The 23,712-nt window shown below is 37.4% G+C and overlaps 1 protein-coding gene across 3 annotated transcripts in view; it reads right to left on the reverse strand.

The window, feature by feature from the left end:
* REV3L (REV3 like, DNA directed polymerase zeta catalytic subunit) overlaps positions 1 to 23,712 on the reverse strand; it is a 122,026-nt gene that overhangs the window by 20,169 nt on the left and 78,145 nt on the right. For 2 of the 3 annotated variants that reach the window (XM_083831555.1, XM_083831556.1), the window contains exons 13-19: positions 19,442 to 23,642; positions 18,083 to 19,065; positions 17,397 to 17,479; positions 16,141 to 16,266; positions 14,398 to 14,590; positions 11,886 to 11,997; positions 2,641 to 2,756 (exon numbers count right to left, since the gene is read on the reverse strand). In XM_083831555.1, the coding sequence (XP_083687681.1) occupies positions 2,641 to 2,756; positions 11,886 to 11,997; positions 14,398 to 14,590; positions 16,141 to 16,266; positions 17,397 to 17,479; positions 18,083 to 19,065; positions 19,442 to 23,642 (5,814 nt within the window). Of the gene's footprint in view, positions 1 to 2,640; positions 2,757 to 11,885; positions 11,998 to 14,397; positions 14,591 to 16,140; positions 16,267 to 17,396; positions 17,480 to 18,082; positions 19,066 to 19,441; positions 23,679 to 23,712 lie in introns of all 3 variants that reach the window. The other variant, XM_083831557.1, reaches the window with a different exon arrangement.

Below are 23,712 nucleotides of genomic sequence, written 5' to 3' on the forward strand. Positions count from 1 at the left end.
ATCACCAAGAACCAGACAGTTCCTACAGAGGTAACCCTTCTTTAAGGAACTCTTCATGTGTATTCCACTTCTAGTAATTCGAACAACAGCTTATGTTATGAAGGTGTGTACTAATTAGAGCTTTGCTGATTTAACTGTTGATTCTGCAACAACCAAAGTGCAGGCGAAGTTATCTTGCAAGACAAGAGCTGTGATTCAGCCTTTGAGAACAAAAGCAGACACACAAGTTGATGAACTGAAGTTATGAACCCATCCTGAAATGAAAAAATAGTTGAGTCATAATTCCACAGTAGAGCAGTAAGCCCTTGTGATCTTTGAAGGTTTAGGAAACCTTTGAGTGCAATGCTTACCATTACTCTTACGAAAGAGATTGCTAATCTCAAGGTAGGTCAAAAGGTTTTCTGAACATCCTTCAATACATCTTAAGATTGTACCCAAAGGCATTATTATTGCAACCACTGTATCACCTCAGTTCAAGCCATCAAAGGAATTTAATAACAAGGTTCATCCAATTAGCTATTTTTCCTGCAGCACAAATTTGAGATCTTTGTGCTGAAAAGAGAAACTTGTTGTAACCTCTGATGACCAGCTCACACTTAAACTGTTATGTGCGCCTGCTTTTGATAGATTAAATGCTTAGAAATAGACTGAGATCCAGTTACAAGCAACTTTCAGCTGAAGATGTAAATCTGTTCTTACGTTTTCTTGTCCCTGGGTGGTCTCTGCAACTCAGACATTTTCTAAACAAGTCATAGGTACCAAGAGTATCCAAAGTTTTGGAAGTATAAAAGGAGTGCACAAATATTCAAACGTCAAGGAAGGAGTGAGTGAACTTAGCTCCTCTAAAACATGTTCTTCTCCTGCCCAGGCAGATAGGATGCCAACATAAAAGATGCTACTGCTACGTTGGTAAGTCCAAGGATGCAACTATCCCGGTATCACGTTCTATCATGTACCCAAAAGCAGATGCCTCAGAAATAGGGGAAGCAAATTACAGATAATCCCTCTAAAGCTCTTTTAACATCTAGCAATTTGCAGCCTCCTGGGCCAGACATTACTTTCATATATACAATAGTACCCAATGGATTCTTCTTCCAAGAACTTCTCTCTTGAAGTAAACAAACTTAAAGCATTCATACTGTCTTCCGGCAAGGAGCTCAATAGTTCAACAAGCCAGGGATGAAAAATCAACTCCTCTTCTGCAGCTGCCATTTGCTAGCTTCATTTGATGATTTCTGGTTTGTGTCAGGAAAAAAAAATCACGAACAACCAAGCCGTATTTCCCTTTATACCCCTCAAGATTTCACAGGATTCTTACTGAGGTCTGTCTATTCTGGAATCATACCTTACTAAATCATTAGCCACATCTGAATTACCCTCCTCATGTTTACCAGTTCTCCCATATCCATTTTGATTGGCAAGAGGTTATGAAGAGGCTAGAGCCCCACTATCTAATGTGCTAGCACACTACAGATTTTTTCATGTATATTTCTTGTTTTTCATTTTATTTTCTCCATATCTTTTAATAATTCATTTGCTCTTTCAACCATTACAGAGTAACAAGACCAAGTTTTTAAAAGGACAATCATAGGCAAACACTTCTTATTTCATGGCTATTTAGTTTCTGTACAGATCTCTGACAAGAGCCCTGTCAAAAGCAGCTTTTTTTTTTTTTTTTTTTAACAAAAATCCTATCTCCCCCATCCACATCTTTTTGACAACTGCAAAGAGCTACGACACATTTTTAAGGCAGTTTTTCACTTCATAGAGCTATCTTGAATCTTCTTGGGGCAATATATTTATCCAGCTGTTCACTAATTGCAGTCTCCAGAATTATAGTTTCTATTAATTGGCTAAGTACAGACACCAGGCTTACTACTCTCCTGGATAACTTTCCTTATGTTCTTGAGAAGAAAACACCACCACAAAGAGATCTTTTTCTGAATGCTGGAGGAAAGCATCAGCAACTGGAACAGTAAAATTTCCCTGAAGCACAAGAATGGCTATTTAAAGCAAGGCTTTTATTACAGAGCTGCTGACCAGGACAAATAGTGCTCAGCAGCATCTTTATGTCACTGTACTCCAGTCAGAGAAACCACATACTATGATTATGGTGGTTACCCTGAATGACATAGATATGACTGAAGCCAAGGAGAAGCAAGAGAAGGTAGCAGAAGCACCACCAAGACCTGAAATCTTTCTGTAATTTATTTATGCTACGGAATTACAATTAGAACTAACACCAAAAGATACACAACGCACAGAAACAGGGACTGTTCTTCAGTGATGAGCTGGGGAGAAGCTTCAGCAGCTCTATACCCCTTCTACTTTGGGATGCAGCATAGCATGCAAAATGGGGGCCTGGCAAGAAAACACACACAACTATTCAAAATGAGCTTAGGTTCATGCATAAAGGGCACACCCAGAAGTGGAATACACAAGAAATTTCAAGATTCAGAAAACATTGAAAACCAGTATCTTTTTTTGTGTGTGTGTGTGTGATTATAGCTATAACAACACAACAGCAACAACAAAAAGGAGGTCCATACAAAAAAGTACTCTGCATTATTTATATGTTTATTTTTAGATTTCGACTCTTTTCCGTTGTAACTGAACTGAAACCCTACATTAGTAACTTACCTGGCACGCGAGAAATCATCTGGCATAAATCAACATTTAATGCAGCAGCCCTCTGTAACAGATAACCCCAGGAATGCATCTGGACTTCATAGCCTAACAAAATGTCTGGGTCATATCTAGAGAGGGGGGAAAAAGGAAAATGAGCTTCATATTATTTAAGAAAATATTTTCCATGAGCAGAGAATAAACAGGATTTCATTCTAATCATGGTCAGAAAAGCATTTTCATAGCATTCAAGTGAAAAAAAAATTAGGAGTAGTATTTTCATTGGGAAAGCAATTCTTTTTTATATACTTCTGTTAATTCAGCTTTTACAAATAAAGAACAAAATCTAGATCTATCAGGTTTTAGGTATTGTAGTCAGAAGACCGATCCGCAATGAAGTGTAGTCCATTCCTCAAACTTTGCAGTATTATTTTTCTTTATGAAACAGAATAGAATTTGCTACTCAGCTACTCAAATGTTTTGCAAATACCAGTGTGTCCTGCATATTGTAGTGTATTTTATAATAATCAGAGGACATTGCTGGTCCTAAATGATGACCCTATTGGGAAAGTTACAACTGACAGTTGAGTGAGCTGTCAGCGACACGGAGAAAGGCAACCTCATCTGGCAACTTCATCTGCCAGTTGCATTTAAATACCTCTTACTTTAAGGTAGCCTTTTCTTTCTGTAAGATACACAGGAAAAACTGATTTTACGTTGTACTTCATGCCAGGTAGAAAATTTGACGCGCTCAGGTATAAGAGAAAGAAAAGACAGCTGTTTTTCAACACTGTCACTGCCTATCTTCCAGTTCAGGCCTCAGAGAGGAGTTGACTAGACAGAAGGACAAGCAAGGTGGTTTCAAATCAAAGTGTAGGTAGGAATTGGCTCAGAGGAGCCTGTTTCATCTACCTTTTCATTAAGCACTATTAAAAATGGAAGTCATGATTTGGGCAGCTGGTCACTTGTAGGAGAAGAGCTTAAGGATAACTTTGTTGTGTTGGGCAGAAAAAGACCGCCCAAACAGATTTCTGTTATTTTTATAGCCAAAAAAAATAGCTCGGTTTTGAGTCCCAGCAGGCAGGATTCAATACAGCTGAATGATGACAAGGAGGTAGAGGACTGGACAATAATGTGGGTCCTGCACCCACAGTCCATGCCCAACCCCACAACAGGATACAGGCTTGTAAACCTTGGTTATGGAAGAAGTCGGGTCCCTGGCTTATGGACAGGGTCTCTACTTTTTACATCCTTAAACACATCAAAAAAGGCCAACATTTGCTGACTGCTCGATATAGGAAAATACCCCTTCCCCACATCTTAAGTTAAAGTTATGTCACAGACATGACAAATGAAGATTCAGACTTTCATTTAACATGGAAGCGTCTCCTTGCTCACATGTCCCAGCCAAAGGTGCATGACAACTCACTTTAAAGTAAGCAGCTACTCTGAGAATAGCTCTACAAGAGGCTCTCCACACTTCTGCCACAGACACTAACATTTTGTCAAAAATATAGGGAAAAGTATCTGAATCTTCTAACTCATTGCGACCATCTCCTTACTACAGTTTGGGCTTTTGCATCACCTAGGAAAATCTGCAAAATCCTTTTTACCACCTACTTCTACCTCTGAAGGAAAGGCTTTTATACAATTTTTGTTAAGGCAGAAGACTTTAAAGTAAATTTTTGATTTCTCACATTCTAAAGACATTAGAAGAACCATTAAAAGAACTTTGCATTTGGGGGATGTTTTGCTATTTGCTTGTAATGTCAAATGAAATGATTCTTTGTTTCTGGATACAGGTAACGATCATCTGGAGCAAAAGAAATATAAATACTAATTTCTGTTCTCCATTCGAACAGCACACAGTGGCACAAAACCAAAGTTACTTGGAACTTGGAACGGACAAACAAATGAATTTAGCCTGCAGTTTCTTCCAGCTGCAGAATCACAGCATCAAGAAGAATGATCACTATTTGCTGATCAACACAACACACAATGATTGTCAACTGAGGTTCTGAAACTATGAATAGCTTCGATCTAAGATTTGAAACCAAAAGAAATCATATAATATTTTATATAGTCAGGCAATAAACATCAAAAAAATTAACATATTTTCACGCTAATTCTCATAACTAAACTATCCAGGTACCAGCATACCATAAAATGCTGTTTATTATTTCAAATGAAGGAAAACATTACAGGACTGGTCATTTATTTACATTCATATTTGAAAATTGGTTTCACACTGCCCCAAACGGAAAATGCTTCTATATTTTATGCAGGTCAAGATGTTACGCTTACAAGTTCTACAACAGATGCATGCTTGAATGTGAAACTTGTGAAGAACTGCTTATCTGATAAGAAAACAGTATCTATTATGCCATGGGTTGCTTGCTCTTTTACTTCAGTTCTGAACAGAAACCAGGATACTATTTGGAAGCAGCAAGTCACTGTAACTATACTAGCAGCTACCATCTGTGATGAAGGAAGTGTTTTGTGTTTTTCCTTGCAGAAGTAGTGTATTACCTCCCCTCACTTCCTACTTATTCAAAATTTGGTGGGTATTACATTCTTACTGCAAATACCCCTGCTTGTATTGCAACTGAATACAACATTCGATCACTTCCTGCATTAATCTTACTATTCACTTTTAAGCTAGTGAATAAAACAACCTCTGTAGACCATCTGCATGTAATCTCAAGAATTGTTTCTCTGGTATCCTTCAGATGTGAAGATGTTCTACAAGACAAGACATTAAAATACTTCAGTTTGCGTTTTCAGATACATGCATTTTCTTACATGAATAAACTGCTAGATCTAACTTAAAATACATATTTTGACACAATTTTAATGTCAATTTACATGTAAGTTGGAAAATTTATCACTCAAATGATTAAAAAATGAATGTGCTAGATTTGAACTCAGCCTTGCATTGACAAGGCAGGTAAAGGTTGCCTGTAATGGCACATTACTGAGTCAGAGATTATCACTTTGCAGTGCATTACCTACCCTGCTTTTCCTTCCCAACTAGACACTGCACACGTACTAAGGGAAGGGTCTCATTCCAACTGATTTAGGCATCTGAAGTCTTATAAGCTAATCTCATTATTGTCAATGAAGAAAAAGTTTACCTTTGGGTAAACTATCCCTTATATTTTAGCCACCTCTCGCAGAATGAGATCCGGTTCTTTCCATTTAACACACATTGTGACGAGGGTACTAGCTATTTGGATATGGACAATTAAGTACAGATTTCTAGCTTTCAGTCAGATGACTCTCATATAAAGTTATCTACATGGAAAATCAAGGCAGAGTAGCTAGCAAATGGTAAATTCAGACTGTAGCGTAATTCCCTGTAAACATAGTCCCTTAGCCTCATTTAATCATATTTAAAGCTTGTATCCAAGTGGCATCCTTCTGGAAGCATTAAAAAAATGCTAAACACACTACCATCAACTGAGTTGCTCAGATCCTCCAGTAATAGTTGCACATCCACGTATTTTTTGCGTACATCTATATGCATTGAGAATGCATATGCACAAAGGACTATAAGTATTAAGAAATTTGTGGATACTTCGATACTTCCGATCTTAGCTGTTTAACTTTACAATCAAAATAACAATCTTTGGTTAAGTGTATCTCTGAATTATCTTTGAAGGCAAAAAATACCTAAATAAAATTAAGTTCCAAGTAAAACTCTGTTCTACTGAACAACACTGACCCCTCGAACTCCTGCATGAGAGTAGTCAGGTCTACTTTATGAAACAGGAAACAGGAAACAGACCTGTTAGATTTCTTGCACCTGACATGAGGTGCTGCTGTTTCCTGATCATTTTCTTGCTGATCAACTCTGTTTCAATTTATGTAGCAAAATTGCCCTCTCCTGCGGCCCAATTCCATGTATCAGCTGTACCAATGGGCCAGTGTGTCTTTTGTTGAGAGCTCCTGTGCTGTTCTTTTTGCTATTAGAGAAGAGGTGACTGGAGCTAGAAGTTATTATTTTAAATGGAGAAAAGAATAGGTAAACCCAAGGTTTAGCCAACATGGGGAGAGCTCAACAGAAGTTTATCTGTCTCTTTCCCCATTTCATGTTGTAACATAAAGAAGAGAGGCTGTGAGCTAAGGAGAGGACAAATTCATATTCCTCATTCTCCCTTCTCCCAATTTTTACAGTATACTATCCAGTTGGTCTTCACCACCAGATTAAGCTGTCTTATTAAAAGAAATTGTAATGAGACCAGCTTTTACACCTGCAAGAAACTACTAAGTTGCAGCACTGATACTTGAAAGCCCTTGGCTAGAACTAACATGACAGGAATATGAGGTGTGCCTGCCAACACAGTGCTCTTTTGTTAAAAGGATGGGCCCTGATACTGCTTTGCATGCTGTTGCCAGTCTCTCTGCAAAGATGAAAAGCAGCATTCATACTGGCAGGATTTACACACGACAGCATTAGCATTCAACTCATACATGCTGCAGAGAGAAGAAATAAAATTATTTTCCTTTCTAGCTAAGTTGTATGTGCTGTTATGCCATCTCTTCCACTTTCTCGTGTGATAATTTCATGAATGAATACTAAAGCTCCCAATTATGCCTTCCTTTCTATTATGAGTCTGCTTTTCCTGACTGTTATTTTTCTTCCAGCTAAAATTGAGAGAAAAAGGGGGAAAAAAATTAGGCCAGACCTACAACACAGACAAAAGCAGAATACTTGGTGACTCAAACATATAACTGAAATCTCTGAGAACATTTTTCCAGTTTGCTTTGGACAACAAAAATCCATGAAGTTGATAAAGGACATTAAGCAGAGATGTTTACAGGAGTACTCCCCAGAAGATGGTACTAGACTGGGAAAAGAAGGTTAGATTAACAAACACATCTCTATTTTGTACGGGAAATGTCGCTAGAGCATTTACAGAAGAACAAACATAATGCATTGTATTTAATACAAAATTTTGATTAGCATTGTATCTTACAAGAAAAACATTAGACAAAACATTTAAACATTAAGTATTAACAACTAAATAAATTACAAATGGTGCATCCCCCCAAATTTTAAAGAAAATCTTATAGCTTTATTCTGTTTTTTATACTTTTACCAGAAACTACTTCCATGGGGACAAAGCGCAGTTGGTGGCTAGTGAGTGACAAGTAATAGTGAATCTACTACCTTTTTATTTAAGCCCATTCTGTTTACAAATCCTCTGTGTGTCACAAAGATGGGGACTGTGCATTCCCACATAGATTCCCCAAATCTTGCTCCTCTCATAATTGCAGGACCAGCCCTTTTCTGCTACCTGGTGGTATTTGCACTTACAGAAGAAAGGCATAATTTGCCTTAAACTGAAAGAGAGGCCCAGACATTTAATTTCTCTTTCATGGGAATCCACTGCTCCATCAGGCTTGGATATCTCTAGTTTTCCTGCCATTTTTTTTAACCTCTCCAAGACAAACATTCCTGTAGCATTCCCTTCCTTCTCCTCCAACAGCCAGCTCTTCTATTTTTTGTACAGACGGGTTTATGGAGCTATGTGAATGTGTTTACCCATCTTTGTGCCCTTAGATTCAGAGAGGTAGTTCTGTTTTGCAGGCATTCTTCCAGTTTTTCTCCAACTCTCTGAAGCTGACACCTTCTGATAAAGACAGGGTCTATTCAGGAAGGCTGTTCAGGTAGCATCACAGAATGCTTTAATACAACAATAAAGATACAGGCTCCGTATCAAGGAAAAAAAAATAGAAAAGAAATTCCCCTATGGCAAATCCAAAGGGCCTACAACTCCTGTACTTGGCTCTCTGGGCTACTAGATCACCCTCACTGGCTGCACAAGATGGAAAGCAGGTTGTTTTTCAGTTGCTTTATGCCAGCTTTGAGCTCTGGTCCTACTTTCCTGTTTACAGAGGACAGCTTACCAAAGATGGGAAAACTGGACATATGTACGTGAAGCTTCCTCTTAAACTCCTAGACAGCTGTCAGGGTACCAAGAATCACTTTAATTGTGCTTTTCTTTGTTCCAAGTACTTGTTTACTCTTCCCTGCCTCCTCGAAACTCACCTCCCTTGCTCTTCATTTCCAACTGTTCCCTGTCTCTCAACCCTCAAGCAACACAGTATTTCAGTATCTTTGAGAATTAGAGAATTCTCAAATTTCCTTTGCAATGATGTGCTTTCTTTCAGCTGTTCTTAAATAGTTTTGATACCCACACTTGTAAGTACTCCCATTCCACAGCTGAATCACACTCAGTAATAATATAGAAATAAAGGTACTTATTGCCCTCAATATTTGGACAAATATGGTAGTTTTCATCATAGATGAAATCACAGATCGTGATTCCAGACAAGGAACAATTAAGTTTTCTTCTGCTCTGCAGGCCTCAGGATGTCATTTTCATTTGCCAACTGCCCCAAATTAATCACAGACGACCTCTATTCATTTCACAGGAGAACAATTAACCTGCTGTTTGCTTTATCAAGGCATTTACTTTGTCTTGTTGGAAAAATGCTTATCTTGCTGTGCGCGTTCAGATCTAGTAAACAATTTCACAGTGGAAGTATAACTCAATCCAGCTTCAGCTAATCAATTCCACTGAACTTTCTGAAGCAATATTTGTCTTTGATGAACATACAAAACAGCAACTTTAACTCCACTATAAAAATTAGCTTTGGGAAACGCTATTCATTGACAAAGGACCAGTGGTACAGCCCAAGAATAAAACATCTTCAAGCATTAAAACCTCACTGATCACAGAACCATAAAATGGCTTAGGTTGGAAAGGACCTTAAAGATCATCTAATTCCAACCTCCCTATAACTGGGGATCTCCCAACCCTGTAGTAGAGATCTATAACCCTAGTTTATTTTAGCATCTCTGTCCCTCAATATCAACCAGCACACTGTAAAGATTATTTGTATAGATACTCTTTGTTGTTTAACACTTGTGGATTTCTGATGGAAGAAGAGGCTGCTGAGCTAAGTGATAAAGTAGTATTTGCTAAGTTGCATAAAGCAAACCTTTCGCAGAATCACCTCTCCTCATCCGTATGCTGAAACAATGGTGAGGAATTCTATAATGTACTCTACCAGAATTTACATCTATTGACAAAAAGTGACAGAATCAACCACTTCTAATATTCAATGACCCGAACAAAGGCCTAAACAGAGAAATGAAAGATTGGAACTTGAAACAGATGAGTACGTTCCACAACATATATGAAATAAGAGCAAGAATTAGGCCAACTGATAAGTGAATGACTAGAAATGGGAACAAGAATTCTTCAATTGGACAGCATAAGACAATTCCTTCCACAGATGATGTACTCTGTTCAGTGTACCAACAAGCTGGTATTGACAATCAAGACTGAATAGAAGTTCTGTCATTCACTCTAGCCTGATGCACTGCTCCATGAGCCCCAAGTGGTAATGCTTCTTGAACGTGGCCTGTTTCCTTTCTCTGACCTATCAGACCTCCTATTAAGTGAACCTACCAGAATAACCAGAGTATCTAGTCTGTGCTGGAAAAAAGAGCTTAAAAAGCACAACAGAAGGTTATTTTAGAAATAATTCCTGAAGCTGAAAGTTTCCATTAAAGCTGTTGGCTTGTTCATTTCCTCTTGAGGAAAACTTTTGCAGTCCACTACTTTTTAATCAGGCAGTTTTACAGTAGTTCTTCCATCAGTTAAAGCTACTCTGAGTCTAAACCCTTATTTTGTGCTTACAAACTATTTACTCCAGCAAAATTTCATATTCTTTTTGGCCCATGCTAGAGAAAATAAGAGGGAAAAAGAGCTTCAGTTCGTAGATGTGGTCCAAGTTTTAAAAGCATTTTCATAGAAAATTCAGTAGAAGTTTGACTCCTTAGGTCATACTGCATAGATGGAGAAGGGAAGTAGACTAAGAAGAATTATATAAGATAGCAGTCTCCTCCTTCTCCATAAATAGATCAAATCTTTTGTATTCTGGGAATACAAGTTACCTGACTCAACCTTTGAAGATAAATTTGTTGAGTCAAAAAGGCATACTAGCACAGTGTGGAAAGAGAGCATCTCTTAAGAGATTTGTCAGTCAGTAACCTAGTATATTCCATCTTGGAGTACTACAAAAATTGAATGCTTTTTTCATCCAGTAATGCATTCAGTATGTACAGCTGTAGACTTCTTCTGTTCTTCAGCAAGAAATATATATCCTAACTGCTGAATTCTCTTTCCTACACTCTCTCTTTAATGTTTCCCACAACTGGTGGAGGATTTTTAATTTACTGGCAGCTTCTCATTCTCAGTATTTTTCCTAAGTTTGATGGAGCACTAGATTTCCAAGAAAGAGAAAAAAAAAATTATTTCCTTACCTGAATTTTGTCTTCTCTGAACAAGGATCTGCTGCTCTGTCAGGACCCACCCTGTGCTGGTTGCATTCAGCAACTCTTTTTGTATTCTGGCTTCACGGGGTTGGTCATTGTCTTTCTCATCAGAGGTTTTCTGGTTGGAGAGAGAAAGAATTGCAAATGTACTCTGCCTAGTACAATTTTTTTTTCTTGAGCCTGTATTCCAGCAGGGTGACTCTTAGTTTAAATCTGTTCATTTTTTCCTTGCAATTTTATGGATTTGCACTTCTGTCAGTAGGGCCTGAAGGCCTACTGTGGTATTGTGGAGTCTGTGGTTCCTACCTGCTCACAAAGCCAAGGGCTGCAAAACAGGCCTCCCAGCCTTGGTGAAGATGGGGAAAACCAGCAGTTTTCCAAGTCTGTTGGAGCAGGGGATTTCCATTCAGAGAAGACAAAACTAATGAAGGAAACTAATTTTCAACTACTGGTTACCGTAATTTGTCCACAGCAGTTTCAGTAACACAGAAGTTTTTTATGCCTTGCCTCAGAGTCCCTAGAAAAAATCTTCCTGTCTAAGGGGTTTTCTATAGCTCTCAGCACTGTTAATATCTACTATTCTGAGAGTTTGAGAGAGAGATGTGTGATGAATTCTGGGATTAACTGGAAAGGTTGTATGTTAAAGAAGATTACCGATATGGCTGATTAGTTTCAAGACTGTAACTCAGCTGCTTAAGAGGATCTGAATGTGCTTGCTGTCAGAGAAAAGGAAAAGCAGAAAAGTATTTTTATTCGAAAGACCACCATGCTTGTCCACTCTAGAAATAAGCCTTTGAGGGAAACAACAACAACAAAAATCAGTATTTGAGAGACTGGTAGGGGTTGAAGGAACTAAATCTGCTGTACCAAGCCTGAAAAATAAAAGCAGAACGTACAGATATGCTACCTTTTTACAATATTCACTACTTCCTGGAAAAGAGTTCTTTCATCAGTAGCGTAACTGACTTCTAGTCCTGTAACTCCAGATCTTGTGAGCAAGGGTGCTTGGTCTCTGCTCCCTAGAAAATAAGTAAAACAAATCATTACATCTTAGAAGGAATTCCATGACTTCAGTCAACAATATTGCTATAGAATAAAACGTTAAAAAAAATAAAGTAAAACAAGGAATACATCTATTTTAATCTTTAACATTAATTATTAACACAATTAATTCCAGAAACTTATTCTGTTCATCTTGGGTGGAAAAGTTTGTTCATTTCACTTGGTAAAATTACACTACAGCGGTAATCTCACACAAATTCTCACATATAAATGAATTTAATTCAAAAGATGTGTCACCATTTTAAATGCACAAGAGTCCAGATATTAGAGAATTATTTTTGAATAAGAAATATTAAAGGACTATATGATAACTCACACAATGTTTTCATGCAAAATATGTATTTTAATTGCTAGCTTAGAGTAGTTCTTTGTAAAATGCTTTGAGGAATGGAAATGCTACATAACAGTATAGTTCTGTTTTTCGGTACACTTCTTAAAAACACTGTGAAGTCACCAGTAGAAATGGAAAACCATCAGCAAGTGTGCTCACAGTCTCACAGTGCAAATTAAGAGTGTCTACACTGGTAATGTGTGTGTAACAGCTAAATTCATGTTCATGTAGGAACTGAGCATTTGCCTTTCTGAATACAAAAAAAAATTAAGTGAAGAATAATACACAACACATACTCTGTCTCTTCATTTTCTCTGTACAACAGATTGTAATATCTCTGATTAAGGTAACAATCTGCAGTTTTTAAAAGGCATTCAGCTTTGACACATTCTTAAGATCCTGATAATTAAAAAAACCCACATGCTTTCAGAAATAAATGTTAAAATGGGTACTGTAACTTGCAAAGCAATAATAATACAAAAAGGGAAAAAAAGGTGTATCTTAATGTCAAGTCACTCCACAGGGAATTCAAAAAGTTCTAACCAAGGAAATACTGACAGCCCACATCAATGAAAGCAAGAAATGTCACATGAACATTTAAACATCATTTCATTTCACTAATAAAAACAAATCAGAACCTTTTTTTCAGAGTATTATTGGACCTCTTTACAGAAAGCTTTTTCTTGATAATTTATCAGACTGGCACGCACCTAGGGAGCCACAGAATTCTATACTGTGACAAATCTCACTCAGTAAGTTAATGGAGATAATTTTCCTAAAGATAGTAACAAGCATATAATATCAGAATAAACTTCACTGAGAGTAGTAAGGACTTAGTGCAACATGATAAAATATCCACGGTACTTTGAAAAATAAACTGGTAAAAGAAGGAGCTGTTGCCTTAATGCTAAATTTATTTTTGGTAGGTTTTTGTCCAGACTTTTTAATTTTAGACAGTATTTTGTGGTTTAATACTTATTACAATGCCAAAGAAACCCTAAAGGAAAGAGGACAATTTTTTTTACTAGCCTAAACCAGTGGTACTCAACCTTTAACAGCTGGAGAGCCACTTCTTTATTAAATGGAGTTGTAGAGCACCATAAAAATCAAGTATCAACAGTGTGATTTTTGTTTTCTATCATGACACTTCAATGTGTGATGATGCTGCCTCATCATCATCACATATTGATACATCACGACATGACACATCAGCATCCTCTCTCCCAGCAGCATTCTGTCTTCAACCCCTTCTGGCTGCTAGGAAGAAGTGAGGTGGAGGGGTGGAAGGGGCAAAAGGGCAAGTTTTTCCCCATTCTGCCCCACGGCTGCTGGGTGGGAGGTGATCTCTACTCTTACCTGTGGGGGGATCCCAGCAGCTCCTTTTCTTTCCCCCTATGGGAGGGGGAACTTCAGCGACTCCCACACTGCTGGTCCATTTGCTCAGTGCTCCCCGCGCTGCCTGATAGAGTGGAGCGCCGATCAGATGCCTACATTGCGAGAGCCGCCTGTAGGGCCATGAAGAGCCACATCCGGCTCTAGAGCCACAGGTTGAGTATCACTGGTCTAAACAAAGCCAAAAAGGTACAATAGAATAAGGGCCCCTGTTTAGATCCTAAAAGGATCAGATAAAACCACAAAAATAACCCTTAAGTAAAATATAAAACATACTGTCTTGCTTTTAACATTTTCTATTTGTAGCTATCCAGCAATTTGAGTAGGAAACTAAAGGCAGGTTTTCCTCTTTATATTTTCAGAACACTGCAGGAGCTTGTCCACAAGTATGCAAGCATAGATATTTTGCACATGTGTATATTATTTGTGGTTTACAGCCCATGCAATAGTTCTTTAGAAGATATAAGCAGGAAAACTCTATGTTTAATATGGCCATTCATCCAACAGTCAACAAGACAAAATTAAATGAGCTAAATAGTAATATAGATACTCGATTATATTTTGCTTGCTACTGTTTGATTATTATGAAACAAGTATTTTTGTAAAGTATGTTAAGAAAAAAAGAAATAGGAACCTTGGCTTGAGAGTGTCCTGTCTCTATCAATCACAATAGCACCAGTGATTTCTTTTTTATCAGTATTTGGCAGTGCTGTGTCTGATGAGATGCAATAGAATAAAGCACAGATCGGATCAAACTCCGGGTCTGGTTCCAAATCTCGTCTGGTTCGAGCATGTAACTCCATGCTGATGAGGGTAAGGTGTTGGACCTACCAACAAATAAATACAATAAATTAGTATGCTTTGGAGCTTTCTTCAAAAAAAAAAAAAAGAAAAAAAGAGGAGATTATTAATGCAAATTAACTAATGACAAGCTTTCATATGGTCATTCTATATTGTAACTGAGAGGTCACACTTGAAAATTAATAGAAGTGATCAAACATGCATCTCTGGACCTCACCTTTTTGCAAAAAGCACCATATTACAAATAAATTTACCATTTAATGCATTTTTATACTCAATTATTAAAATTCAGTATTTGTTTCTGAGTATTGCCTTCTTGTATCCAAAGCAAATAGAAATAAGCAGAAATGCTCAATAACAATTAAATTCTCATAGTATTTTCAAACAGCTTAGTGTATCGGGCAAATTCAGTTACCAAACGACTCAGGAACAACATATCACTGTCATTCTTTATTTTCCTTTCCCTCCCTCACCCCAAACTTGCAAACAGGCATGAAGACTAACTCACTTAAAGGAAGATGTGGAGAATACCTCTTTTTCCCTTAACTTGCATAAATGAACTTCCACATCATGTTGCTATACCTTTTTGCAAAATAGTTTGCATTAAGAAAATGCTAATTCCTGTTTATCGTACACTTTTTAATTTATACAGTATTTAATGCCGTTTCAACACTATTTTGTTTCTGTGTTGTCTTGCATGATATAGTTGGTAAAATTAATGAGCGAGTTGGGAGGATTATAAGAGAAAAATTACAAATACATCTGAGTAAGCAAGCTGCCTCGGGGACAGTCTGATTTGCTGTGGGTTTGTGTCCTAGATCACTAGAGCCATCACTGAAATAGAATTGCTCTACCAAGCTACATCTCTATTTCCTGCAATATCATTAGTTTCTTGTGGCTTCTCCTACATTATCTACGCGGCACATAAAACTGTCTCCCGACCTCATCTGTAAGTTGGTTGACAGCTAACTCCAAGTCATGGGCACAGGGACTGTCTGTGAGTCAGCTGGCCAGTCAGCAGCCAAATGCAGCAGCACAGCATTCACATTACATCCCTTTCTCCAGCATTAATTTTGATCTTTCTCCTCAGACCAAGCTCTGACTTACACAAAACATATCAAAACACTTTTTGAGGTATCTAGCACTCTGTTAAATGCAGCAGCAATGGCCAACAGATCCAGAAGTTACCACGTGGAGAGAGATACAAGGAGGGACTACTGACTGAATGAGGTCAGAAGACTTGTTAAGGAAATGATCTGTGGAAGTTACGACCAACTATTTTTTCCAGTAATATCTTTATAGAAAACCCTACTATTTCCTCCTCCTGATCTTCCCCTTAGAGTTTGTTTAAAGGAAGGTTTACCATCTACTCAACAAAATATTCTGAAATTTAGTCCAACACTATTAAATAAAAGCATGTAGAGATCAAGTTGAAACTAGTACAGCAATTACTTAAAGCTGCAGACATCACAAACTGACTACTTATAAGTCAGGAGGAAAGGATTTGTAAATACTGCCATTATAAAACTAGTCTGATGAACTATCGTTTTATAAAATAACACATAATGTAAATTACCTCATGTAGAGATTTTGCTTCTTGCAGGTTTTGCACACTGACTTTAAAACCATAAGTGTTATTTAAAGATGGTCCTTCGATCTCAGAAGACTCTATCTTTGGAGCACCAAGGGCAGCAAACTGATTCTATTGAACAACAAAAAAAGCAACATACACACACACACATATTGAAAAAATTGCAGGTTGCTAAATAAATACACAATGGTGTCAAAATTAAATACAAGTTTATCAATCAAAATTAAAATGCTACACTACAATTACTAAAAGAAAGCTTTCACTATTCCTATCATTTTGCAGCCTGGAAACAAAAGTTGTATCTTTCTCCTTTTTAGGAATAATGTTAACGAAACATCATAGTAAAGCCAAAGGCAGTTTAAAATACGTGTTTTTGTTTGTTTGTTTTGTTTTTTAAATAAATTCATGTCAGTTTTCTTAGAAACCTGAGGACAACAGAACCATTAAGTCTCTATTTGCTCTTGACCAAAAATTCATATTAAAATTACCCTGTTTTGGTCACCACTTTATAATGGCACTGAATTAAGGGTACACTTACCCACTCGAACTGGGTGAATACCAGTATAGTAAGAACAAAAGAAAAGACTGTCAGGTCAGATCCATGATGCACCTAACCAAGTGTTCTGTTTCCGGTAAGGGGAACAGAAATACTCTTTAAGGAAAACATGCCAGTCTTATCATTTCACATGATCCATTCCCTTTCTACTCTGTCAGCATACCAGTGCCATTCACTGTCTTTTATGTTTTCAGAAAATGCTTAAAACATTGTCTGAAAACTAATATAAACACACAGAGATATAAATATATATATATGTGTATGTGTGTGTGTATTAAAGGGAAATCACAACAGAACTTAAAAAGTATATTGTAAACAAAACAGCGACACAACATTCTTAGATGGTGTCTCTTATTGTTTCATTAGTGTTTCACTGCCGTAAAATATAGAACATACCCTTAAAATCCAACTTGTTTTTTTCTGCAAATAAAACTTATTTCTTCTTCCTGAGTGTATACTGACTGTACAGCAATTGCACCCTCTCATCTTAAATATCTTTTCAAGATCTTAATAACAGAAGAAAAAAACAACACAAAATTATCCTAAAGAATTCTAAAAAGTTCCAAAAAATATGTATTAAAGGTATCTGTTTAACTTATGAGAAAGATTTCTTTAGTTAGAAAGAGAATGGCAATGTAAGTGTAGCATAATAAAAAATACATCTGTGCATAAAATCTTTATTTACCTTCATTTGTGAGGTTAGAAGTACTCTTCGAAGACCATCAGTATTACTTCCTCTCTTATGACACAGTTTCTGGGTTTTTGGTTCTGCAAACAAAGAGAAGTGAAAAACTGTTTAGCCTCAATAATATTGTCTAGACATTAAACAACATGCTGGAAACAAACAGAGGCATTTGGTTAACATTATAAACATATATATAACATATAAACAAATATAACATTATTCTCTCTCCAATCCAAAGCACAACTATTACGATTTAGTATTTACGGACGTTTAGGAATGCACAGTACACAGCCAATAATTTACCACACCTTATCTCTAGCATCAGAATGTTATTTACACTCTACATTTAAATGATGTTTGTAATATATAACTTATTAAAAGCAATGTAACAAACAAGATTTTCAAATCCTCCAAGTTAAGCTATACTTTTAAATAGATTTTTTAACCAGCATTTTGGAGTTCAGACACTAAACAACATCAAGAAGCAAAAGTGTGTTCTGCTACTAGACTTTTGTCATAATTAAGTAGTTACTTTAACAACGATGTGCAGGCCTTTTCCTTTCCCAAACTAATTTAAATAAATTTTTGTGAAAATCTAGGCATTTTCTCAACATGTCAAAAGAAATGTATCTTATCATATTCAGGAAAACATTTTGAGTATCATTAAGATCGGTTAATGAGTTTACCTGTTGATAAAGGAGTAAACCCCAAAACTTCAGGTATTCCATCACTATTTTTTCTTTGCATGATGGGTGTACTATGTAAGCAAACGGATTCAGAATTTCCAGGATCTTCACTAAGTGGAAATGGAGACATGTCAAAAGTCATCTTGATATCCTCTTGGGTGGACGGAGAATTTTGTGCACTTCCAACAAGTGCTACATCATTTTCTTCCACAGAAGACAAAATAACATCCTGACTTTTCCACTCTGCATCTTCTGCATTGGACTGCTTGGGATCTGGAGATGCTACTTGTTGCCAAGGTGGAAGCACTGGAGAATCTGGTGAACTATAATTGACATAATAATCTTCTTCCTCCTCCTCCTTATCCCGTTCTAGTGTTGAAGGAGTAAGCATCTTGCTTTCAGATGGAGTTTTATTGGAGTCTATGTCACTTTTAATATTTATAGAATTTCCTGTAGTACTTACAGACTTATCACACATTTCCTTGCTTTGTATTTTTGTAGGATCTGCCACAGAAGCAGGAGAATCCTTTGTAGGCACAACAGGTCTTTCATCTTCCAGGCTTGACAAATTTAAATCTTTAGTTGCTTTTACTACTTCTTTAGGTTTCTCTCCAGACAATACTGTGGAGCTGAAATTCTCAGCTGCCTTTTCCAGCTCAGCAGGATGATTCTTAGGCAATTTCTTGAAATGTTCATACTCTTCTTTGGCATGAAGCCATATCTGAACTTGTTGCTGGCTTGGAGCACACTTGCATGGCATTATAACTATTTTTTTGTCTTCACTAGTTTTATGGCTATTACTTTCTCTTTTATTAACAGTAGAGTGACTGTAACGAGGAGGTGACCCTGGTCTAGGACCTTCTGTCATTGCTGAAAACGCAGTCTTCCAGAGTCGTAGACCTTCTAATGAGAAGTCTCCCTCAAACTCAAGCAGGTCATTTGGAAGTCTAGTTTCTACTGTGAGAAGCCGTCCTCCAATCTCCCTGAAAAGAAAATAGTTTGAATTATTGCTTTGCTCTAAACTGAATTGCAGGCAGTCCTCAAGATAATAGGCAAGCAGAGTCCTGCTAACTAGTTTTTTCACAATGCAATTCCTGTGGGCAGTATCTCTCTTTTACAAATCAAGTAGGCAGACTTCCACTAACTGCAATAATATCAAACGATAAAAAAAGAAAGTGTCGTGAATGAAAATGGGTATTTGCAGGAGAAGTACAATAATTTTCAGCTTCAAATATAGATATATCAGATGGAATCTTTCATGCATCTGTGCCACGTAACAGCATAAATTTGTTTACAGGAATAAATTAAATTTAATGTAATCACAAGCATATGTAGACAGAAACGCCTTTAACACAGTACCTTGGCTTTTCTGGAGCATCGGAAGGATTACTGCAAAATGGTTCCTGATAAATTGTTTCTGAGAGATCATGATCCAGCAAAGTTGCCATGATTTCTTCACGGCTGGGTGGGGACATGAGCGGCTTAAGAATGTGAGCAGTACGAGGTGTAAAACTTCCATTCTTTGATTGTGAGGGAGAACTGGTAGACCTTGGTGAACTATCTGGAGTTGGAGTTAATGCCTCGTTGTTTCTCGAAACATATAATTCTAAATCCTCAGAGGCTGCATCTATAAGTTCACCATCAGGAGAAGACAATATGGATGCAAAGGAGGTATTAACAGAATCAAGTGGTTGACAGGGTTCAAAAGTGGTTTCTTTTCTCATGTGGCTCTGAATCCAGTCTGAGCTGGTTGGCTGAGGAAGGTTAAGAAATCTCTCCTTATTTACCGTACTTCTATTCAATTTGAACTTTTCATTTAAACAAACCTCTGTCTCTTGCGTACAAGAGGTATCGACAGAGTTAGATCTAGAAGCTGAAGGATGAACATTTTTCCTCCATTGGCTATGGCAGTGGTTCTCGTTATTATCCAGTGATGTTTTCTCAAAAAGCTCAGGGCTCAGAGAACCAGATCTTATCCACTTACTTGTGCTTGATGAATGCTGTTTTTCTTCATCAGATTTTTGGTCATTATGATGCAGAAAGTCATTTTCTGTTGTTTGTCCAGAACCAAGATCTTGAACTGCATCACTCAAAAATTTCTGGGGTAAATTTTGATCTGCTGGGACAAACTGGCTTGCAGAGTAAAAGCTACAAAATCCAGTTTGCCCTATAGTATTAATATCAAAGTTGTAATTATGGTCTGGAGACAAGCTATCTTCTAGCGAGTAACAGCTTTCAAAACCAGGGTCTGAAAAAAAAATGGGGCTGTCATCAGACACAGAATGATCGATGCGACTAGAGACCTGCTGGCTTAAGGACTCCATTTTGGAAAGCTTTGCTGATTTTTCTTTAGGTTTTGTATTCCTGGGAGCACGTGCTTTTCTAGGCGATGTGACTGTCCGTGACCTTTTGACTGCTTTATTCTGTTCCACGGGGCACGGCGTACTTCTGCTCAGCTGTGTTTTAACCGGTAATGGTTCTTGTGTAACATTTGCATTCTGAGCTTTCTGCTGCCTCTTCTGGAGCAACTCCTTCAGAACAGCTAGGCCAGACTGTCCTTCACTGAACACTGACGGGGCCACTATAGTCCTGTTTTTATACTGAGAGATGGGTTTTGGCTGCATGGTTGTTTCTGAAAGAGGTTTCTGTTTTACCGTTTCAGGTTTAAAATGTGACATGTCGAAAATAAATCCTCTCTGGTTTTGATCCCAATTTAACTGTTTCACTGGACTCTTCAAAGAGGTTACAAAACAGTTCTTAGGCAACTGAAGAGGCCCAGGGCTTTCCTCAGATGACTTAAGAATAGAAGAACAAGGATCAGAATGCTTGGAAGCCTCTGGTAAACAAAAAATCTGCTGTTGATTATTGTCTTTACAATGCAAATAGTTAGTGGCATGCAACTGATCCATCTTTGTTGTGTCCAAAGAGTCACGAGCTTCATTTAATTTTCCAGCTGACGGTAAATACCTATTTTGCAAATTTTTTATCTCTTCTGCTTTTACAGAAGTCTTATCTTTAGAGATGCGCGCATTCTGTGTTACCTGAGTTGAGTGATTAGACGGGTCAAATATGTTTTTAATGAGAGCAGGTTCCTTCATTCTAAATACAGCATTTTGAGTCCTAGGCCTTTGAGAGCTCATTTTTGGTACTTCCCTTCCAGATGCTGGAGGAGTAGACATGAGAGATGAATGAGGATCTTCTCGAGGAGCAGGTAAACACTGTGCATCTATAGGCTTATCAATTTCCATCAATGAGTGAAAACAGCCTGACGAATTACCTTGTGCATCAGCTCCTGAAGGGAGCTGTGCCGATGGTAGATATCCTGCTGGATAGCCAGGAATAGGACCATCTTTCGGATTATGAAGTGGCTGTGCGCTGTAAGAAATCTCAGGCAGATCTTGACGTTTCAGCACAAACTTCACTTCTGTGGTAGAGTGAGTATTTCCTTTTTCATCTTTAAATACCATGCGCTTTCTTGAGGACACTTTTTCTGTTGTTTTCTGTCGTTGCTTTGTTCTAGGTTTCTTCTTTCCATCATCTGCTGTTTTATCAGCCTGAATCATCTTTTTCTTTTTCTTGGTTGATACAGCGGGACTAGCAAATTTCTTTTTACATTTCTTAACCTGAGTTTTTGCTCTACTATTTTTTCCTACGCTAGAATTAACAGCCTTGCTGTTGTACATATTAGGGACTCTAGTATGTAAAGCTTCTCTATCCATGTTGGTCAAGATTTCTTCTGCTTTTGGATCAGTGGGAGACCAGCAGCGAGGTGGGGATGTGTTTACTGGGCTTGTGCTTCTCTCAGAAAGAAAACCTAATTTAGACATAACATCACTATAGTTATAGTCACAGTCTTCAGCTTCAGCATTATATGACGGTGAAGGAGGAGAAAGAATTGTATGAGTCCTTTTCCTTAAAGATAAAGTTCTTTTAATATTTTTACTACCTGTTTTTTGCGGTTTTCCAGCTTTTTTCTTGGTGGACTTATGTTTTGCTTTCCTTTTGTGACTTTTCTTTGGTGTTAGAGGATAAATAGGATATTTGGTTGCAGGAGAGTCAGGAACTTTTGGCCAAAAGTCTTTTAAAGGTGCAAGCTTTCTATATAAATTCATCTTTTCCTCTGTAAGTACTACTCTTTCCTCACTAGAATCTACTTTCCCTAGTTTAACAAGCATATTTTTTCTCCCTCTAAATCTATTGATGATAATATATTTAATAATAACAGGTGGCAATTTTTTAGAAAGTCTTCTACGTTTTCGAGACTTCTGAGACCCATCCAAACTTTCAACACTCTCTATTGGTTGAGGTAGATTAATTTTTGAGTTGTGTGCGACAAAGCTTGATTCACTGTCTTCAGTCTCATAATTTACCTTCCGTTTAGTTCGAAGTGTGTATTTATTCCCACATAATCCAAATGACTGCTCAGTTTCAAGAGATCCATCTCCAATCTGGCAGTCATTACAATTAGCAGTACTTGTAGGCATTTTGTTTTCAAAAGCCTCAAGAGGAACTTGGACTAAGTCACTAGGTAAAGCACTATCCTTATCAGGAATATTACTACAAGCATTACCTTGTGTATAGCAGCTTTCCTTCACTGATACAACATCATTTACAGTTGCAGGCTCCTGATGATTGATAAAACTATGTTTCTTTTTATTCAGCTTCAACCTGGACTGTTTGTTGCCTTGCTGTAATTTATATGTTACAGGAGCTAACTTTTGTGGTCGGCTGAGACAATTAGAAAGAACAACACTAGGAAAGAACATATAATGTGCTGCTTGTTGACTGAGGCTTGGCTTTTCTGCCTTATGCTCCTGAAATTCTTCATACCTAATTTTAAGCTTATTAAGGCCACCTTCATCAGTGTTATTTTCAAGTGCATGTACCACAGTTCGACTGCCTCCTGAACAAGACACCAATTCACAATTTTCTGTAACTGTTGCTGGAAAAAAACTATTTATACTTGCACTGCTGGATTTTTCATTTACTTCAGAGGATATTTTACCTTTGGAGTGGCCAGAGTGGCTCAAATCAGAAAAGTTAAAAGAGTTTTTATTCAACATGCTGTCACCAATGTGGCGGCCCACATGCATAAAAGAGACATCCTTTTCAGCTTTTCTGATGCTAGTATACTTCCTGCTGGGTATTTGTCTGCTCACTGATGAAATATCATCTTCATACTCAAAAATATTATTTTCACATGAAGGAACTGGGAGGGTATCTTTCTTGTTACTCTCTTTATGCGAGTTTTCCGCATGGGTACTATTGCTGAATGATGTTGGGTACTTTGCTGTGTAAGTGCTTTCTTTTGTAAGAGAATGGACTGAAAGTTCAGGTCTTGTTTCCGTGTTTGGTTGCGAGAGATCTTCTACTAAATCTTCATTATTCAAAACGTGGTTAGAAAGGGCACTTGTGTGTTTACACTGAAAAGTAATTTTAGCAGAAGACGGGGGTTCTAGTGTAGCAGCATCTTTGTGAAAGATTGAGGTCTTTACAGACATTTTGCTTGTTGCAATGACGGAGGAGTGAGTTCGAGAACTTTCATTATTCAAAGGATTGTCTGAAATGGAAGACAAGCAATTTTACTCTAGTTTTCCTGTAAAAAAAAAAAGAACACCTAAGGTATTAAC

Source organism: Anser anser, assembly GCF_964211835.1.
Source record: "Anser anser genome assembly, chromosome: 3".
NCBI lineage: Eukaryota > Metazoa > Chordata > Aves > Anseriformes > Anatidae > Anser > Anser anser.